Consider the following 20,113-nt stretch of genomic DNA (forward strand, 5'->3'; position numbering starts at 1 on the left):
TCAAGCCTTCTTCATTTAAAAAGTGTTTTCATTGTTTTGCTGTTTTATACATCATTTGTTGGTTGTAACTGTAGCAATGTGCATCTTACCATTGCTATGTGTAGGAGCAGAGAAAGGGTAATCGTTTCTACTTCAAACTTCCTTTCAAAACTAAGGTGAAAAAGATCAACATTTGTCTGCTGACAAGAGACAGCTACTGAAGTTCATGCAGTTAATAAAAATCACATTCTTTTACAAGTAGTTTTTTTATTAGAAAATGATTTTTTTTGTTTCTTATCCATATTCACTTACACTTGACTAAGGTTGGGAACCCTGTCTTATAAATTGGTCCTTAGTTTCTATTGTATTCTCCATTTCTCCTAAATGAGAAAGCTTGCCATGAATTTGATCTAATATGTCAACCTTTATATTTCTCCTATATTTCCTGTTTATAACTAAATTGTAAATATAACTCTAACTGATCAGTTTGAGCATGGTTGTGGATCAGCAATCAAGATATTGTCAATCAATCTACTCTTGGGTGGGCAACTCTTGATATTTTGTCAATACCTATATGCATGGGAGTGCATTATGTCTCAGTCTGTCAATCTCACTCTTGTTAAAAGAAAATGCTGAGCTGTAGAGCTTTGTTTTATGTATTAGTGGTGAGTAAAAAAGGGGTTTTCCTTTTTTAAATTGTCCACTAAAATGTAAAACCATCAAATTATTTCAAAGCAATTGAGTTATTAAATCAAGAGTTCAGCAAATGGCAAGCACAGTTTGGTTTGTAAAGAAATAGCTGTGAAATTTGTTGACATACAAAAATCTGGTTTAACCTAAATGCTGCTATACTGCATTATCAAATGCAGAGTTAGGGCAAAGGTTAATAGATGTCTCTGTTATTTGTCTTATTATGGACCTTGTTTTTATCTTAACTATTGCAGTTTTGTCAGAAAGCTACAATGTTGGTATACCTTTTTAGTATTTTCAGACCCTAGAGTGAATTAATTTTTATCTTTTTTTTTTTTTTTGACAGTCAAGGATCCCTTTAGTGAAGAACTCCAAAAAATACAAGTAAGTAAAACCACTTAACATTGAGATTTTAATCTGTCACATGATTGTATGAAAACAATATAGATCTGTTCAGAAGGATGCAGTTTTAGTGTAATTTCCAGGAAGTAAATGCACTTCTTGTAACCGATGTTTTAATTTTTTTTTACCTTGGGCAATATAAATAGGATTACAAGATTTGGCTGTGGCATGCTGGTTGCTTCATACACAATGAAAATAGTACATAGTTTGTGTTGTAAAAAGAAAAGAGAAGAGTGTTGCAAATTTTGAGATTAAATTTAACAGTTTTTCACTTACTGGTAGTATTCGGCTTTTCAGCCTTGAAAGCACAGCTGGTAAGAGATGATTGACATGAAACCTGAGGATCTTATTTAGTGTTATATAAGAGCAAGGGTTAAAGTCCTTCAAAATGGAATTTAAAATTTGTCTCTTGATTCCATTCTGTTACTTGTTCCTGTATTTACTTTTTTTGTCTGAAGTATCAGACTAACAATTTTTTAGATGTCACCATCGAAGCTATCTGTATTATTCTTAGTGGTGCAGCATGCGTTCAGGTGGTTCTCTCTTCTGACTTGAATTGTAAACATAGTGATCTGCTTTTGCTAGGCATATATAAGCAAGTATTGCAAGACAACTGTCTAGGATTTGGGGAGATGTTTTTTTGGTTTACTGTCTGGGATTTGGTATTTTTGTTTGGTGGATTGGTGGGCTTTTGTGTCTAGGATTGAACTCTCCAAAAGTGAGTAATTGCATATTAAGCAGGTGGCCTTGGCTGGTTTCTTAGATAGAAGATGTTTCTGAATCTCTTGAACAAATTAAATTTCTTGAGGCAGATTCTGGGGATTCTTTCAAAATGACTTCACTAGTGTGGAGAGAATGCATTTTGTTCACTGGACTCAGCCTGAGAACCTGTTCTGTATGTTACTTCTGTTTCTGCTGCACCGTTCCATAGTAATCCTATTGCATGCTTGATTGTTTGTTAGCTACAAAGGTTATACTGTTCAGTTGCTTCTTTTATGTGGTCCAACTTTTAATTAGAAAGAAAAATGGTCACAGTAATATTTTTTGTGTTCATCTCACTGTAGCTATTAGTGAATTCATGGGTGTACCTACTGGCAATAAATGGAACTTGAAGTACTGCTGGTGGTGTGTGTGTGTGCTGGAGGACTGATTTTCCTCTTCTGCCATTTAAAGTGTTTTCTGGCCAGGAAAAGTATTAATAAGATTGGTTAGTTGCCGTTGATGTAGTTGAGGAGTATCAATTACATCAACTTACTCTCAATGGTGGTTTTGTAGTACCAGAATAGGGAGAGGTGATGCTGGTAATTGTTGATAGTGCTGTTGGGAAATAATTTGTCTATTGTTTGATCAGTGAAAGAAGTATTTTGCTTTTCTGGTAGCAATTTTCTTACAGGAAAAAAAAAAATTGGACTATTCACATTTTAAAATTATGTCATAGTGCTGGTGCATCAGGGAATTAAGCCTAACATAGCTACTTTTTTTTTCAAAATTAGTATAACCAGCATATGCACAAATTGGAAAAATACTTTTTTGAGTGTTTTTTTTAAATGAAGGCTCTAGTCTTAGCCATTTGATAAAACTTCAACATTTCAGAATAGCCTTTAGTGTACGTAATTCTTTGTGTATGTAATTGCATGCTCTTTCTCTTTTTGTTTCGAATAATTCCTTCTAATATAAAATGGTCCTGGTTATATTTAAATAAAATTACTTGATATCTTGATAAGTTTAACTCCCCTGTAAGTAGCAAATTATATGACATCTCATATTCATGCTTATTTTTGGAATTAGGCCTTTTTGTATTTTGGTGTATGCAAGAAATATCAACAAAATAGTTCACAGCTTTCTGGTGTGCTTGTTTTGGCTTTTTGTTTGGTGAGGGTGGTTTATTTGGTTGCTTTTTTAATTAAATTACTGTAGTTTGAAGGTAGACAACAAAAATCTTCCTTTGCTCTGGATCCTGTGCTGGAATGTAACCAGATGGTACTTTTGTGTGGCTTGTATAAAATGTCACATCACATTTATAAAGAATAAAACTTTTATTTTTACACAGTAGCTATCAAAAATCTACCCCAAACAAAGCAGATTTCTTTTGAGTCATTTCACTACTCTCTTGGTAGTATCAAAATACTACAGAGAGTCTCTTGGTTTTAACTGGCAGATCCATTGGAGTCCAAGCTGCAATCTAGTTTAGCTTCAGTCAAGATCTAAAAATTCAGTGTATACTTGGATTCAAAATCTATTGCCTGCATCATTTTTGGTGTGTGAGACGTTACAGCTTCCTACCTGTATGTGTAAACCCTGGATTTTTTCCTCATGGTATGTGAAGATTTTGGGAATAAAGGGAAAAAAACTATATCTCTACTACTGCTGTTTTTAACATAAATATGTTTTTCTCATTCTAGGAAGAGGAAATAAGTCTCATGATGAAGAGCTTGTATGCACTTCATGATAAATTGGCACAAGTAGCAGGTAACACTTAAAAAATATTGTGATGTAACATTATGGCAACAGCTACAAAAAAGTCCGTGCTCAGATAGTGATTTGTAATACTGGGTCCCTGATAGCCATTTGGAGCTCCATTTTGAGAAACTTGAAATCCTGTTTCTAGTTCACTTACGCTGTCTTTTCCCACCAGTGTTGTGCCTTTTGTTGCAATGTTTGCTAATGAGATAGGCACTTGAATATTGTGATCCTGTGTGGTTTTTGACCCGATGCCTTAATACTTTAGTAATCTCATTTTGTAAAAGGCTGAAATTAAATTTGCTGTATGTGAAGAGGACTGTGTGGGTTTCTTAAGGGTCGTTAATTCACAGTGGTGAAAATTTTGTGACAGTGATAAAATGGTTACTAATAAAGTGAACTGTAGTGGTTGAACAAGATTGCATTGTTAGACAGAATGTCCAGCTTAACCATATGACTTCTATAGTAATGAAAAGTGCTGCATATAGTAATGTGTCAGATTTGGTGTTTAGGGATAGTATAATTGAATATTCAAAGTAAAAAATAGGGTGGTTTTATCTAGAGTTGTAAGGATCACAGCTTTAAACTGCACACATAGGAAATGGTGGAAGTTAAGGCTGTGATTATAACTTTGGCATCTGGTAACTGAGAGTTACAACTGAGTCTGTGTCATGAGTATTAAACACTTCTTATCATCCTTGCATATTTAACCCATCATGTGTTCAGGAGGTCTTACTGATCTTTGTGCCAACTATTTGTTTGGCATCAGCAAGTTTTACCTAGAAGGCTTTTCCATTACTATCAGGTGCTACAGACATTTCACAAACATGAAAAAATGTGGAAACAGCTCTGTGTCAGATATGAAGCTGACAATGTAATATGTCTAGGCTGTATGGGAAATGTGTGAGAAATTTGAGCAGCTCTGTAATACCCTTTAAATTGCAGCAGTAATCTATGCTCATGCAGAAGCATTTTGTTTCCACAGCATTTGCAGTGTCTGCTGTGAATAAAATAGGTGTTTGGACAAACCCCACATATTTTGGTTTGTTTACATCGGAGAATCCCAGAATGGGTCAAGTTGGAAGGAATCACAGTGGGTCATCTGGGCCAACCTCCTTGCTCAAGCAGGATCATCCCAGAGCACATGGTGTAGGATTGCATCCAAATGGTTCTTGAATATCTCCAGCAAGGGAAGCATTCCACATGCTTTTTGGACAATCTGTTCCAGTGCTCAGTCACCCACACAGTAAAAAATTCTTCCTCATGGTCAGGTGGAACTTCCGTGCATCAGTCTCTGCGTGTTGTCTCTTGTCCTGTTGCTGGGTACCACCAAGAAGAGCCCAGATCCATCCTCTTAACATCCCCCTTCAGATAATTACAGGCATTGATGAGGTCCCCTCTCAGTTGTCTCTTCTCATGGCTGAGCAGGTCCAGGTCCCTCAGTCTTCCCCATAAGAGAGATGCTCCAGTCTCTTAATCATCTTTGTCTTCTGACATATACCGTACTACAGCTTAGCATTCAAGGTGTTTGTTGCTTTTCCTTACTTAGATCACTGTCATGCTGCTTCCCTCTCTTTTGAAGAGTGCAACAGCTTGCTGTTTTTTCAGTGTGTCATCTGCCCCTCCAGGGGCCGTACAGTGAACAATGTACTTGCATGGGTAAAAAGGTTTGGCACGTAATTTCTACATCCGTGAAAGAAAGGGAGTTTTCTTTATTAGCTGAGGCTTAATTCAGTGTACAAATCTTTACCTGTCTGCCTTATGAGAAAGAATTTGTGTGTTCTAAGACAGCTGTGTTTCTTCACCAGGTCTCAAAGATGCATTTTTCCCTATTATCTATTTCTGGCCAGAAGGATCTTCAAATGCTTCCTTTCGAAAAATAGAACTATCCTTTCTGGTTAGGTGGTACTCCAGGCTGGAGCTGTAATGTGAGATTACCTGGCTGCTCAGTAGAGTAGCTTTCATACATTCTGAAGGACCTAATCCATCTTTACTTGGACAGAAATTCTCCTCAATGCCAAGTTCCTTAAGATACGAGAGGAAGATGTCTGCCGTCCATTTTTGAATACTATATTGATGTAGACCTGGCACACTATCTGGAAGCAGTTTAAAAGGCATAAAACAGAGAAAGCTGCAAGGGAGATGCAGGATTTAAGAGTGTTGATCTTGTGCACAGTGCACCACTTCAAAAGAGAAGTTAAAGAATACAGATCTACTTAAAGCGGTGCTTTTCAGGTCTCTGTCACATTCTTGGAAAAGTTTCTCTCATTTCATACTTGGCTATGAATCATTTGTTCATGTTGTAACTATTAATATTAAAAAGGCAGGCTGGAAACTTGAAGTAGTCTGTTCTCTTAAGCTTTATTCAACATCTTGCCTATCATAAAGATGGTCCCCTCAAAATTTGGTTTCTAGCTCTGTTTAATAAAACAGACTTATTATTTTTACTGATCTAGTTTCTTACCTTGTCAACTTCAAATGGAGAGCAAGTGATGGGGCTTTTATTTTAGAAGATAGAACATGAAGGGTTTTTTTAAGAAAGAAAATGTCAGAGTAACAGTTCATTAATTTTGAGTTAATATACCATGTTCCAGCTGTGGATACCTGTTCTGGACTGTGGTGCTCCAATATGTTGTCAAATTATTTCATTATCCAGGGTAGAAATAGGTTGCCTTTAATGCATCACTGTTCTCAGAATTATTAGGCTGCCAAACCTACAACCAAAATATCTGCTTTTTTAAAATTAGGGTTACTTCAGCATTTGTTAATTACTATATATCTTGGTCTTTCCTGGAGAGACTTCAGTAGATCACATCCATTTTCAGTCAGACCTGCAAAATGAATAAATCTAACCACTATATTCACAAGAAGCAACCAGCTACCCATGGGTATGACCCTTTCTTGTAGATGAATGATTTTTTAGGTAGCCATTTCTTTTGCCTGGCATTCTTCAGTGTGACAGTCTATTGGATATAGACAGTTTCCTTCTTTACACAGGTCCTTGAAGATGCAGGGGTGAATTAGGCTTTCATATGTAATAAGGCTTCCTGATAAATCCATGTCTGGAAGAAAAACCTGGAAAAACACCTAATGTTATTTAATATTAATTCCAACTGTCAGCTACTGTATCTGATGGCTGTCACAGGCTCTCTGTTCTGTCACTCTCCTTAATCTTTGGTTTTTCAGGTAATTGATGCTGTGCTGTTTCCAACCCGTGATTAAACAGCTGTTTAGCCAGTTCTGGTGTTCTGCAGTGTTATTGAGCTGTTGAATTTGCCTTTGGAAGATCAGGCATTCTTACTTGCTCTTGGTCTGCTTCTGCTTTTCTTGAGCTGCCCACATTAGTGTTCTACTGCAAGTAGCCTGAAAACATGAGACCTACTGGACAAATGTCTTGTACACTGCTTGCAGTTTGTGTTGGTGGCCATATCACATCTGGCTATAAGCTAGAGGTCTGTGCTAAATCCATGTCTTCCTTGAAATACTAGATTTCCACTGTGCTTTGCTACCAAGTGAGAAAATAATTTACAGTGTAAAGGAAATAGTTCAAAATTTTGAATATTTCTGTTGTCTGTATATGCTGCAGCTCATAAGTTAAATGCCTACATGAAAGTCAATTTTAAATATTCTAAAAAACATCTGACTTGGTTTCTGTATTAGAAGCAGTTGAGACATAAATATTTCTTTAGAATTGAAACTTTAGTCACTTTTTGGTAGTATTTCTAGAAGAATTTGACTTCTTAAGTGGCTTGCCCAAATACACTAACACAAGCTAAAATGTAGTTTTGTCATCCTTGCTGGAATGGGCTGCTTTTTGCCTCCCTTCAAAAGCAAAGGTTCTTTGATTGCTCTTGAAATTGGTGATCAGAACCCAAGGAAAGTTTAAGATCAAAGATTCATGCTTTCTAAAGTCAGCTTACAGCAGACATTATAACAAGGAGCAGTTTTTACAAAGAGCTGAGATGTATCTTGCAGCAGACTTGTGTAAAGTTTTTTTGCCTGTGCTTCAGTTTTATTCCTGAATATAGGGCCTCAAATGGAACAGTGGGAAACATTTTTGGCTCAGACTATGGAAAGTGGGTTTCCAGGCCAAGTGGTTAATGATTGCACCAAAGTTATTCAAAGTAAGCCTTCATTTGCAGAACTATTAGCTAACACAGTGACTGAAATGGCATATAGGAATATCCTGCTGTTGCAGTAAAACAGAAGGTTGTCTGGCTTGTGAAATGCCTAACTTTCTGCAAGCTTTCAAATTCATGAGTTTCTCAGAAGAAAGCTGTTAAATGAATCTCAGAAAAAGATGTATTGGAATGAGAAACTCTGTCTCCAATAGCTTTTTGTACAAGACTGAAACTCCATAACTCTGATTAGCTTACATTTTTGAGAGTAGGAGACAAGATGAAAGTGATTTTTATTCCTCTCCCCCCTGCCGCAGTACTGCTTGAGGGAAATACGAACTGATGGGCCTTAGACATTGTCAGAGCCCAGGCAGCAAAGGTTTTGTTAACTGTTAAACTTGTTCAGAGGGAATACAGTTTGAAAAAAATTTCAGCAGCAGGATTGAGAGGAAGCTGTCTGCTGATTTCTGAAGATGAGACCAGAAGCTGTTACGTCAGTGTGCTGGCTGGGTGCTGCATAAACATAATTCTTGGAAGAAGGCACAGAAGATTAACATTTAAAACTACTAAAGTAATTTAGTAGTCTCCTACCTAAGGAAGCTTTTGTTCTGTTGTAAAAGGCAATGATGTATTCTCAAAAGGTGGAAAATCCAACATAAACCCTGAAACTTCTTTTTAAGAATTCACATTTTTTTCACAATCTGTCTCCTGCTTGTGTGTTTGGTTTGCTTTCCCTTCTGTGTATTAACCTCACCCATTCTCTCCCATTTATTTAATAACAGGGCTTTTCTGCTTATCTAGATAATTAAAAAAACAACCAAAGAAAAGCTTCTCAGCAGAAGGGTCTCATCCCCCTTCTCTCACAAGCTGTTTTGTTCAAAGTATGACTGTCATACATTCTCTGGATTAAAAAGACCCCAGAAAGACTTCAGGTCTTACCAAACACGAGAAGGGGCTTAATTGTAGGAATACCTGTCAGACTTGCTCATATCATACAACTTAATATCAGGTATAAATTGTATGTATGGCTTTTACAGAGATAGGTTTTGGGTTTCTTGTATTTATTCCATCAGTTCTAGATTTAAAACAATATGTTTACACCAGAGACTGTATGAGTATGCCGTATAGTTATTCCAAGTCTGCTAATCTTCAAACATGAAATCACTAATGATTACACTTGTAAATTTATGTGTGTAGGCTGTACAGTTTAGGCTGTACAAAACCAAAGTCTGCCTAAATTACATATAAGAAAAGCCCATAGCTCCAATTCAGGTGCTGAGTTCTAAAATTAGAGTGGGTTTTTATGAAAGTGACCATTTTCAGGAGTGATCTGTCTAGTTTTGCTTTTACAGTAGACTCAGACATTTTGAAAGTCTTAGATGTTACATGCTAATTTTCAAGTGAAACAACTTGTAAAGTTTTCTGCTCAGTGCTTGATTGAAAATACACGCATGCACACAGGCCTAGTTCCAGGAGCACTTCTAGGCCAGTTAGCGTATGAACACTCTTAAAAACACTGCTCCTATTTCTCTATGGCCCAACAGTAAGAGCATCCCTATTAGGCTAATGTGCTTGCAAGGCCAAATTCTCTTAAATCTGTTGAAGTGTACTGAACAAAACTTCAGCAGTCTGAGAAGGACTTTGTCTTCATAGAAATGTGTATTTCTTTGGAACTCCAAATGAGTGAGACGTGAATGTGCTTCTCCATAACTTCCTAGTGTTTCCTAACTTTTGCTCACATTGCCTTGAATGTTCCTGTTTGTGTAGGGAACTAATACTTGAAATTGCTTTTTTAAAAGTATATTCCAATATAAGTGAAGGTTTACATTTTACAGAAGCACAAGTATCTTAAATTTTCTTAGCCTTGCTATAGCTTTGGGAATAGTACAGCTTGGCATAGATTCAAGAAGGTAAGGCAGGCATAACACTGAACCAGTGAAAGACTGGGTTTGTTGTTTCCTATTTTATTGTTTTGGCACAGTAAAAGCATAGTTGCAGATGCCAAGACTTAGGGGGTTTTTAAAGAAATATCAGGGAAAAAAAGTGACTTGCCACTGCTGACAGTTCTTCAGAAATTATGGCTTAGTGATAGATGAAAAACTGGTGTTAGACCTTTTCCTTTTCTGTATGGCTTTGTGCTGATATGACTGTCCCTACTTTCACTACTTTTTTTTTTCATTGCATGAACCATGTACCTTTAGTTTAGCAGAGAAAACCAGGGAGATGATGGCACATTGCTCTGAGGACTGACTATGCATATAAATACCTTATTTCCTGGCTACTTCTCCACACATTCCAAAACCAATAGAAGATTATAAAAGTGCCCATTTCAAGCTATAAGTGGGATTTTGTGCATGTCCAGGAAAGCAGTGAGTTATCAGAATAACTTAGGCCAATCTAAAATGCAGTAACTTCATAGTGCCTGAAATACTATGGATGTATTTGAACTGGAACTTGGGTTCTATAAAAGATAATACATGTTTTGGATTTAAATGTCTGGAAGCTGAGTCAGGGTACAGTAACTTTTATAGTAGTGTCCTTCTGATAGTTCTTCATGCTGCCTATTGTTCTGTTTTTGGTGTAAATACCAAAACACACTTTCTGAGCAGTCCATGAGATCTTACTGCTGTGATTTGCACATATTATTAGTTCCGAAAATCATTGGGATTTTTTAACGTCTTTTGAAGGAGAAATTTGTGCAGAGATTTTTTCCATATTTTTAGTGGAACCTATGAGAATTACTGTACTGCTGTGGCTGCTTGTGTAAATCTTGTTAACCATAAGCTGGTGTTTTGGTGATTTTATGTCATATAATGCACTATTAAATAGATAAAAATAAAAGTTTTCATTTTACCAGGGGAACATGAATGTGGCAGCTCTACTCAAAGAAACCTTACCGTCCAGGAGGCAGCTGCATATTTAAAAGTAAGCAAACGAGTTATTTTTCATTGATTGTATAGAAGATCTGTATAAGTTACAATTTGTAAGGCCTGTTTTCATATCTACTGTATTGACTAAAATTTGACTTAGTATTGAATATTATTTGGAAATGATCAGAACTGATGACTTTAGTACATGCTACATATGATTTTTATTTGGGGAGAGGGAGGGTAAAAGAAATTGACTTAATTGCAATGAAAGTGTAGCTAGTAGTGCTTCAGTGACATGCAGAGCTTTTATCTCTTTCATTAAAACACCAGGAGATGATTTGGATTGACGGAAATAGTTGACCAACATGAAAATAATAAATTTATAATACTCAAATGTCTAGATTTTTCTCTGGAAATCACTGTATTGGTTTTTGAGACTAGTAGAAAAGGATAGTGTTTTCCTTTCTTTGTGGAGAAAGGTTGATGGGTAGATCTGTGCAAGCAGCCTGACAGGCAGCAGCTGTTTAGAGAGGCTATTCATTGATTCTTTAAATAGAAATGGTCAAAAAAGGCCTTTTTGTTAATTTGATCACTGTGCAGTATTATGAAATCCCACTCTCTGTTATTCCCCTGCCTCACTCCCCAAATAAAAGATGACTCTTGCCTTGTCTTGACAGCTGTAGGGTTTATTTTAGCCCACGTTGGTGTACCTTTCAGTGGAAAACTACTTGAAGCTTTAAGAGGCAGAAAGTGTAAGATTTTTTTGATTGGATGGGGAGTAGTTAAACTGATGTGTTTAATATACAAATGTGTAGAAATTTTACATTTTGGCAAATGTGTATGTAATAGACAAAAAGGGGCAATGCTTTAGAGCATCCCAAAGAAGCTGCTGACACTGGTTTATGGTTTGGCAATAATAATCTCTATCTGTTAAAATCAGTCCATTGTGGAAAAAATTAAGGTGATGCCCTAGAGCTGATTGTCTTGCCTATCTGTTATGCTGAAAGAATGACATAACTGTTCACTGTTACCATAACTGTTTTAGCTCTGCTAGGAAGCTCATGTTTAATATGAAAAATTGTTGCTTTGTAGGAAGTCTTATTTAACCGTAGAGTTGCTTTGCAGAATTTGTGTGTTCAGTGGTAAAATTTTGGTACTTTAATCTCAAAGGTAAAATAAAACCATTACTGTCTTCTCTTAAGTACTTATGCTTGGATTCTAAGCCAATATGAGGTTCAGAGGAAAGATGAAAATAAAACATTTTGGGGACTATAATTTCAAATACAACAGTAACTTCCATTTTCACTTTTCTCTTTCTGCAGAAGAACATGTAAAATGAGCTACGGAGAAGCCTTAGCTCAGATAGCAGTGAATGTTATCCTATTAGAATTGATATCAAATAATTTTTTTAAAAGGCAGTGTAGTGATGTCATTTCTTGATCTACAAATACTGGATTTTTTTTTCAAAATATCTGTTAAAACTGTATTTACTCAAGCTTCTTAAAAAAGAACGGAGCACGGAACTGCTTTTATAGGAGGCATTTCCAGCGGAGTTCGGATCTAGTTGAAGTTTCACTCTCGGAGTAGATTTCCAGTGATCGCCGCCTAGTGGCAGAATAGTTTTTTCTTACTCTAGGTTGATGTGGCCTGGCTTTTCAAATAGTCCTCTGTACTGTTCTCAAATAGTTTGAGGGATGCTGATGAGTCTGGGAACTGCGTGTAGCACAAATAGATTTACTTTATGCAGTGAACACCTACTGAAGATCTGAAGTATCAGGAACGAAACAATATAGTTTTGACTAGTGATCTGTACAGTATCTCAGTTTTATTGGCATGATAAGTCCCTGGTTATTTATGAAATTACTGATTAATATTGTATTTTGACAGAATTTAGATCCAGAATATGAAAGTGTACTTAACACATCATTACAATGGATCTTGAATAGTGGAGAAGATGTTGGCATAAAGTAAGTGGTATTTATTTCTTGATTTAATTTCTTCTAAGAGAAGGCATAGTTTTTCATAAGTACTGTATATTTTTTAATAGGTGTCTCAGCAATGACCCTAATGAGATGGATGTCACTAATGTGACAGATGTGAAGTATCTGGAATCCACTAGTCCAAAGATGTCTTTCAGGTGTCGTTTTCGCCGTGCATTTGTTAATGTAACTCACAGATTATCAATATTGCTTTGGGGTAAGTTAATAAAACAGTCAGCCTTTTTTTGTTGTAACTCGTATTTATCTAAGTGCATGGGGAAAAGAAGTTTAACGAAAGTTTTTATTCAGCCATAAAACTTGGGATTTCTATTGGTATCTTGATTAAATTTGGGTTTGATATGCATTTCTGTTGCACCACTGTATTTCCACACTGGTTGTTATAATCTGCTTCTTTAGTCAGCTGAACATATTCATTCTGTGGGAAATCTTTTTCCCTGCCAGAGCAGTATCTTGTGGCTTTCAAAAGTTCCATGTTGAACTGATCAAAAAAAGGAAACTGTTCAGTAAAAAGATTATAGCCTTAATTTTGAGGATATTTCACTGTTGGCCAGGAAGCTTAAAAAGTAGCTGCAGAAAAGATGATCTGGGATACTGAGCTGTTCTTAAAATAATTAAATGCTTTCCTGGAAGTAACTGCTCTTTCAAGTTGAAGAGTTTGTGTTCCTGTGTAAGAGTATTAAGATACAGACAGCAAGTACAGTGTATTTCACTAGCTTTGGAACGCTTGTTAGGTAGTTCAGTATACTTCTGAAGTATGCCCTGTAAACTCTGTTAAATATCCAATGCTCTAATACTGCTTAAAGTGTATTATGCATGTTAATGCAGGTATAGCAATGGTTTGGGGAGTCTTACACTACATGAAATACCGTTGGGCGAAAGAGGAAGAGGAAACAAAGCAGATGTATGATATGGTGGTGAAAATCATAGGTATGGCATGTTCAGTTGTGTCTGATGTATCTGTATCATCTTTGTATAAGCTTTCAAAGTACCGTTAATTAATTCAGTTGTGTTTCTTCATGTTTACTAGTTGTCACGCTGTTAAGAGTTCTTGGTCCAGTGTGATCCATGTGTTTTGTTTCTCTTTTTAAAAAAACAAACAAACAAAAAAACCCCCCCCATCTGTTAAACCTAATCAAAGCTTTTGACATAAAGCTTGTAATTTGTGAATTACATCAACATGGCTATAAAGTTGCCATTGACTTGATAGTTTTTTGTCCTACTGTTGAATACAAATGCAACATTTGTTTACTGAAGTATGATGACATGTTGCTTTCTGTATCTGTTTTTTCAGCTAACTTCAGTTAAAATATCCATTCCAAAAATGTGTAGTAGCTCTCAGTACCATCCTTAATGGCTTTTCATAGAAAAAGCAGCTTTTTAGTTAATTACTTTGAGCAGACGTTATTTTGGCAAAATAGTGTGCATAACTGAGATCTGAAATCCCCTCTTTCTACTTGAAGGCATGGTGCTAGCACTGGGTTCTCTTTGTAGTCTTTCTGTTTGTAGTCTTGTAGTCTTACTTAAATTGTTGTACTACTTTCATTTATGGTAGTCATGATAAATACAGAGATGGTAGAGGAATCAGAACTGTTCTGTTTTAACCATGTGCCTGCCTTTTTTGTCTGCAAATCAAGTTTTGTTGAGGTGGAAGGAAGGTGCTTTATTTTCAAAGATGGCCATCTCTGCTAACACTTAAAAATTACCAATCAAGAATAACTGTAAGAACTATCTTCCTTTACTTCAAAGTTATTTGGGATACCTAGATACACTGTTTGGTTAATTTGCCTTAAGAATGGTTTGGAGAAAACAGTGTTTCAAAATGCCAGGAAAACCTAACTATTGAAATTGGGGTGTTCAGAGTAGCTGTTAATTGCCAGAAGTGATGCATTTCTTAATGTTTGCATGAGCTACATAGTTATCAGTTTGGTTTCTTTGTTTGGTGTCCTCAGATGTTCTAAGAAGCCACAACGAGGCGTGTTCAGAAAATAAAGAGTTGCAGCCTTACATGCCAATTTTACATGTGCGAGATTCTTTAATACCACCGCAGGACAGGTACGTTCTCACTAGAAGTACTGAAGGGGGGGAAAACCAGTAAAAATAAATTGGTCAATTAACTTAATTTCAGATAGAAATAACTTAATTTCCTAATAGTTTGCACAGTGTAGTATTTTGGAGTTTCCTATTGCAAAGGTGGAAGGAAAAGCATTGGATTTCTCTTACATGGTGGATGTCAACCATGCAGGTTGTTGTTACGCTAACTTTGTAATTCTTGCTTTAATTTTTAAGGAGGAAGATGAATAAAGTCTGGAATAGAGCAGTTGACTTTCTTGCAGCAAATGAATCTAGAGTTCGTACAGAGACACGAAGAGTAGGTGGTGCTGAGTTCTTGGTTTGGAAGTGGATGCAACCTTCTGCAGCGTGTGACAAAATTTTAGTAATACCATCCAAAGTGTGGCAAGGCCAAGGTATTGAAGATATATTTTGCAGATATAATTGTCTTAATTTCTGCATCTAACTTACAAGTGGTACTCTTTTGCTTGAAAACAAGCATGAAAGGCTTGTTGTCTTTCATGCATTTAAGGATTGTTACAATCTGTCAGTGCTATTTCTCTATTATCTTGTTCTATGAACTTACTTTTGTTGCACTGTGTCTGCCTTGTTTTCAAGGGAAATGAGCTTTTTTATTACAGCTACTGCAGAAATATGCAGTGGGTATTTAGTCAAAGTGAGTTACTTCTTCCTTTTTGTGAAATAAAAAAAATGCTCTTTAGTTGGTCAAATTCTGACATGCCTTACTGTTAGTAATGTAATTGGTTGTATATGACAGCAGGTAAATTGTATGTTGCAGACTTAAGTTTCCTACTGTTAAGTTGCCAGTAAGCTGCCTAAAGACAAAGTTAGGAGGAAAAGATAATTATTTTAAAAGGAGAAGTGCAGGACAAAAGACTCCTCCACTAGGAAAATGTGTATTTGGAACATCTAATAGTGTTAGATGTTCTAGCTTTGTCATAAACGTTTTTCTACACTGCATTTGTTTTTCAGACTGTGGTGTAAAGCATTTGCTTTAATAGAGAAGGCAGTTTGTCGTACATGGATTTTTCAGTGGCCTGTCACTTTGCAGTTTTATCATGAAACCAAATGGCAAGAATCTAGTAGGTTTGCAGTTGTATGTTTGCCGTGGTCATATTTTCCTGGTTTGAAAAACCTTTCTTGGTTTTTCTTTCTGTTTTTCTTCAAACCTGCTAAGCTTCAGGTTTTGGTTTGCTCTTTTATTTTGGTCAACGAAAAATTGAAACTATAGGACTTGAATTCTGGTTTGCAATTTAAAAAGAATGGTCATTTCTATCTCTGCCTGAGTGTGAAAGTAAGTAATATCATTATATACTTCTCAAACTTACACTACTGGTTTTAGCATTACATTTCTCATTTTAAATAATTCATTGGAAATGACGGCTGCTTTTTAAAAAATATCATGTGAATGCTACTGCAGGCTTGAGGTTCTGTTTGCAGTAGTAGTAATGTGGCATTCTGCTGTGACAACTGTATTGCTTGATTTCTCAATTTCTCAAAGTCTTCATTAGTAAGATGTGTATATGAACTTTATTCCAGGAGCTGTGGAACCTTTTCTTTCCAGGTAGGGATGTGCAAGTGCTTTAGTTGCAATACAGAAATTATGGGTTTTGTCAACAGCTGTTTCTGTTCCATCTCTGTAGTACTGCCAGGATTGAATTTCAAGCACTTAAATTGAACACAGCTTCTGCAAGCTATATATGTATTATAAATTTGAATCTTCTACATAGTGTATTATTCAGTGCAGGCTGGGAAACATCATGCTCTAGTTTCAATTTGCTGCTCATTTGCTCTCAGTTTTTCTTGTCCTGTTTGGTTGCAGTATAAATCACTCCATGACATTCTGTCCTGTATTAGAAATCGGATTGGATTCTCCTCACCTGGAGATGCCTCAGTGTGTGATATCTCAGGTGGTGTTTTGCTACCTGTAATGTACATTCAAGTCTGTAAACAGAACAGTGGTCTCCAAAACTTCCTAGAAAGACTGCTGTAGTAGCTGTTGTTATGTACCATCCCAGTTTGAGCATTTGATACCTACTTCAGCATCTTGCAAATGTGGACAGAATAACTTAATCTCTCAACTGTGGCTTTTATCTGTATTTTGCTTAGAGTATGTACTACGACTTCCTGTTTTCTATTGCATAGGAGGTATCAAAATCCATTCTATTTCAGTCCTTTTAATTGCAATTTTTCTAATTTTCGTGTTACGTTTGAAGTTTAGTGAAGATCTTTGAAGAACTGAAATTGCATATTTTGGCTCTAACAGAAGGGTGTGGAAATGGGGTGGCTGAAATGACAATGGGTTATTTGGGCTCGTGACAGCAGGCAAAGGCAATTTTCACATGCAACACCTCTTTCTGTTTTGCACTCCTTGTGTTCAAATGATTGTTGAAAATAGTTCTGTTGTGTAAGTCTCATGCTTTTTGCCCAGCTATTTCTTTCCTGATGTTAGGAATTCTACATGTATGTGTTGCTTTCTTCCTTTCTTGGAGGTATACATTAACTGGAATTTAAGTTCATACTCCACTACTGAGGTTTGAATGTAGAAATTCATAAATTTAGATACTCTTCAAGACTGCTATGCCCTGAACAGGTTCAGTATATAGAAAATCATAATGAATTCTTTGGTCTGAATCTTGTGAATAAATTTCAAGCTTGCAATTTTTTAGCAATCTGAGATCTGGTAGTGCTCTGTAGCAGATACCTGAGGACCTACAATTGAAGAAGAAACCCTTTTCAGAAAGGCCTGTCAGCATATAGAAGGATATCCTTGAATGATAGTGCGCATTTTAACTGTGGGACCTATAGCTTGCCTGAGATCTAATGCCTGCTGTCTGTTAGCAGTGTGTTAAAGCATCACTGTGACATTTTTTCCAGTCCTTCAGGATGCAGCCTGTGTTTTCACAGTTTGGTTTGGTTTGTTTTTTTTTTCTGGATCAGAATAAATTCTGGTGCCATCCCTTTGAAATATTACCTACTGGATACAGTAGTTGTACTTCTTAAAAAGAAAAGAGTAGGTAAGCTAATTGTAGGATGGACAAATTGTAGGATGTTTTGAAAACAATGTACAGGAGAATAGTCAATTGAGAAACAATCTTGATCATGTCAAGTGATTTAATTAAATCAGTGGAGAGGACCCTACCATTCTGGTGTGTTCAGTTTGCTTTTGAAAGAACAGATACAATTGTGCTGTCACACCTTTGATAACTGGAGCTCTGAAGAAAACTAGGTAGGCAGGGCTGCAGTGTAGCTAAGCTAGCAGTACAAGCTAAAGTTCCTTGACAGCCCTGGAGATGAGATAAAGAGGTTCTCTAAAGTACCACATCTAGGATGATATTTCATCCTGCAGCATGGAAGATAACCTGTTACCTTTTGTGAATGACACCCCTCCTCCCTAGCTTGTGAGAACATAATCCTTTCTCTGAACAAAAACAAACAAAAAAACTCCAAACTGCAATTAGACTCTGAACTATTGCAAGAAAACAGGATTTCATGCTGCTTGTAAAATTCCATATCCATCCTATGTTTGTCTTCTATAGCTGAATTAACTATATTGAACCTCAGTTCAACCATACTCTTCTCATTGGTAAGGTACTAATTTCAGTATCTTCCATTAAGATGTGTATTAAAGAACCTCATGATGTGTGAAAGGGCATCATTTCAATATTTTCAGGTCATTGTTTTCTTTTTTTTTCTTGCCTTTGATAAGAAGGGTAGTACTTAATAAATTGCAGTGATCTGTGGCTTAACATTGAAAAAAACTGGTTTAAGAAACATGGCTACCTATATTTGATGCAAGTGTTCAGCCTTATCAGGTTCATCAAATTCACATCTACTGATCTTTTGGGCTCTCTTGTAGCCCATGGTGATGATACTTGGGAATTCCTTTAGCAGTAATATATTAGTAATTCAAGGGGCATAGAAAGCTGCACTGCAATCTCTTCAATGTTCATTTTGAAGCCAGTGCAAGAGACACTTCTTCCATCATAGACAATAATAAAGGAGTTGACAAAAGCATGTGTGTTTTGCTGCTACTGCTCTTCAGATCAGGAATGATACATTGATACTCAGTTTAAGGTAGTAAAACAAAGTACATTATGAGTGAAATAAAAAGTAGCTTCCTTTTCTTGAAAGTGCTCAGTAATCCCCAAGGGGAATTTATAAAAGTCCTGAATTTTTTCCCACCAGTGACTTACTGCACAAAGTTGTGTCTCTGCTTTTCTCCTTCATCTCTACCTTTTTATCTTTGTCTTGTAAGCATTACTCCTCAGAACTATGTAGAAAAAAGTGTGAGATGCTTAGTTAACCAGTGTGTAGCTTATACTGTTGTCCTGCCAGAATGTTTGCTTATGCCCTTATCAAGAATATTTTGTATGCTCCACACCAGTGTAACTTTTCAAGTAATCAGTACTCTGAATCAGTATTCTGAACAGCTTTGTCACTGAAGCAACTTCTTTTGGGGGAGGGGGAGAATCAGTTGTTACAGATGTGAAATGAAGTTCAAGGGACATCAGTTAACTATGCTATTTTCAGTTTTGCTGTGTAGGTACAGCGTTAACTTGCCTGTGTCTTCTCTACTCTCTCTTTTTAGTGCCATTTCTGATATACATATTAAGAGTTATTATTGTTCTAGCATTAATTTCACACTTCACTGATTTCCATGGTAATTTTTTTCCTTATACACGAAAAGCTCCATCTAAGTTGCAAAAATTACTTTTAATTTACCATTATTTTGAAAAGCTTTTTTGAGAAAAGACAGAGTTCATCTTTATTTTCATATGCTGCACTGCCCTGGGCACACTTCTCTACTGGTAGGATGTTACATTAAGTTAGAAGCAGTTTAGTTTCGTGCTGATGGTGGGCTCTGGCTGAAGTTATCTCAGTAAGCACCTAACATCTTCCAGTCAAAAGGACATCAAAGTTATTAGAAACTGGAACAGGCAAAGCTCGGTTTATATAAGTAACTACACTAAAGGATGAATTCCCCATTTAGTTACTTTTGGATAGCTCAGTGGTTTAGCTGCTTCCATAAATATCAGTATGGATTTTTTTTTAGTTCATAAACAGCTTGCAGAAATGTTGATCCTCTTGGTCTAGGATCTCTGCAAATAACCTCACCATTCTTTATCCTTGGATTAAAACCATGTGCTGAATAAATTTAGTTGTAAACAATCAGCACATAATTTCCTCAACCCCACACCTTTTCAGGTCCAGGTCCATGACTAGGCCACCCCAGATCACCTTCTCCAGTATGGTGTGGTGCCCCAGTGTACAATATGCTGGTGACATTTCACCCTACCCTTGATCTGCTGGAGCCAACCTCCATAAGTAAGGTAAGTCCATGTATTTTTCAATGTTGCTTAGTTCTGTAAAGTTTTTGTTGTATACCCTATGTATAATTTTTAATAAGGGGCAAAAAACTTTACAAAACCATGTGCTATTGAAAAAGGACTTGTCCTTAAACTATAGGCAGCTTAGAGATAGATGCAGTGTCACCAGCATATTTGGAAATCTGTTCCCAAGA

General features: G+C 36.4%; 1 protein-coding gene across 2 annotated transcripts in view; it reads left to right on the forward strand.

Moving 5' to 3' along the window:
• Nucleotides 1–20,113, forward strand: part of LEMD3 (LEM domain containing 3) — a 41,415-nt gene that overhangs the window by 14,335 nt on the left and 6,967 nt on the right. The window contains exons 2-10 of one of the 2 annotated variants that reach the window (XR_005954949.1): nt 1,016–1,053; nt 3,474–3,540; nt 10,507–10,574; nt 12,407–12,486; nt 12,567–12,715; nt 13,345–13,446; nt 14,469–14,571; nt 14,806–14,984; nt 19,798–19,922. Coding sequence is in view for 1 of the 2 variants with exons in the window: in XM_041465573.1 (XP_041321507.1) it covers nt 1,016–1,053; nt 3,474–3,540; nt 10,507–10,574; nt 12,407–12,486; nt 12,567–12,715; nt 13,345–13,446; nt 14,469–14,571; nt 14,806–14,984 (786 nt within the window). In the remaining variant the exon portion in view is untranslated. The remainder of the gene's footprint in view (nt 1–1,015; nt 1,054–3,473; nt 3,541–10,506; nt 10,575–12,406; nt 12,487–12,566; nt 12,716–13,344; nt 13,447–14,468; nt 14,572–14,805; nt 14,985–19,797; nt 19,923–20,113) is intronic. The other variant, XM_041465573.1, reaches the window with a different exon arrangement.

The sequence above is a fragment of the Pyrgilauda ruficollis genome, unplaced genomic scaffold (assembly GCF_017590135.1).
Source record: "Pyrgilauda ruficollis isolate IOZ18807 unplaced genomic scaffold, ASM1759013v1 scaffold19, whole genome shotgun sequence".
Taxonomy (NCBI): Eukaryota; Metazoa; Chordata; class Aves; order Passeriformes; family Passeridae; genus Pyrgilauda; species Pyrgilauda ruficollis.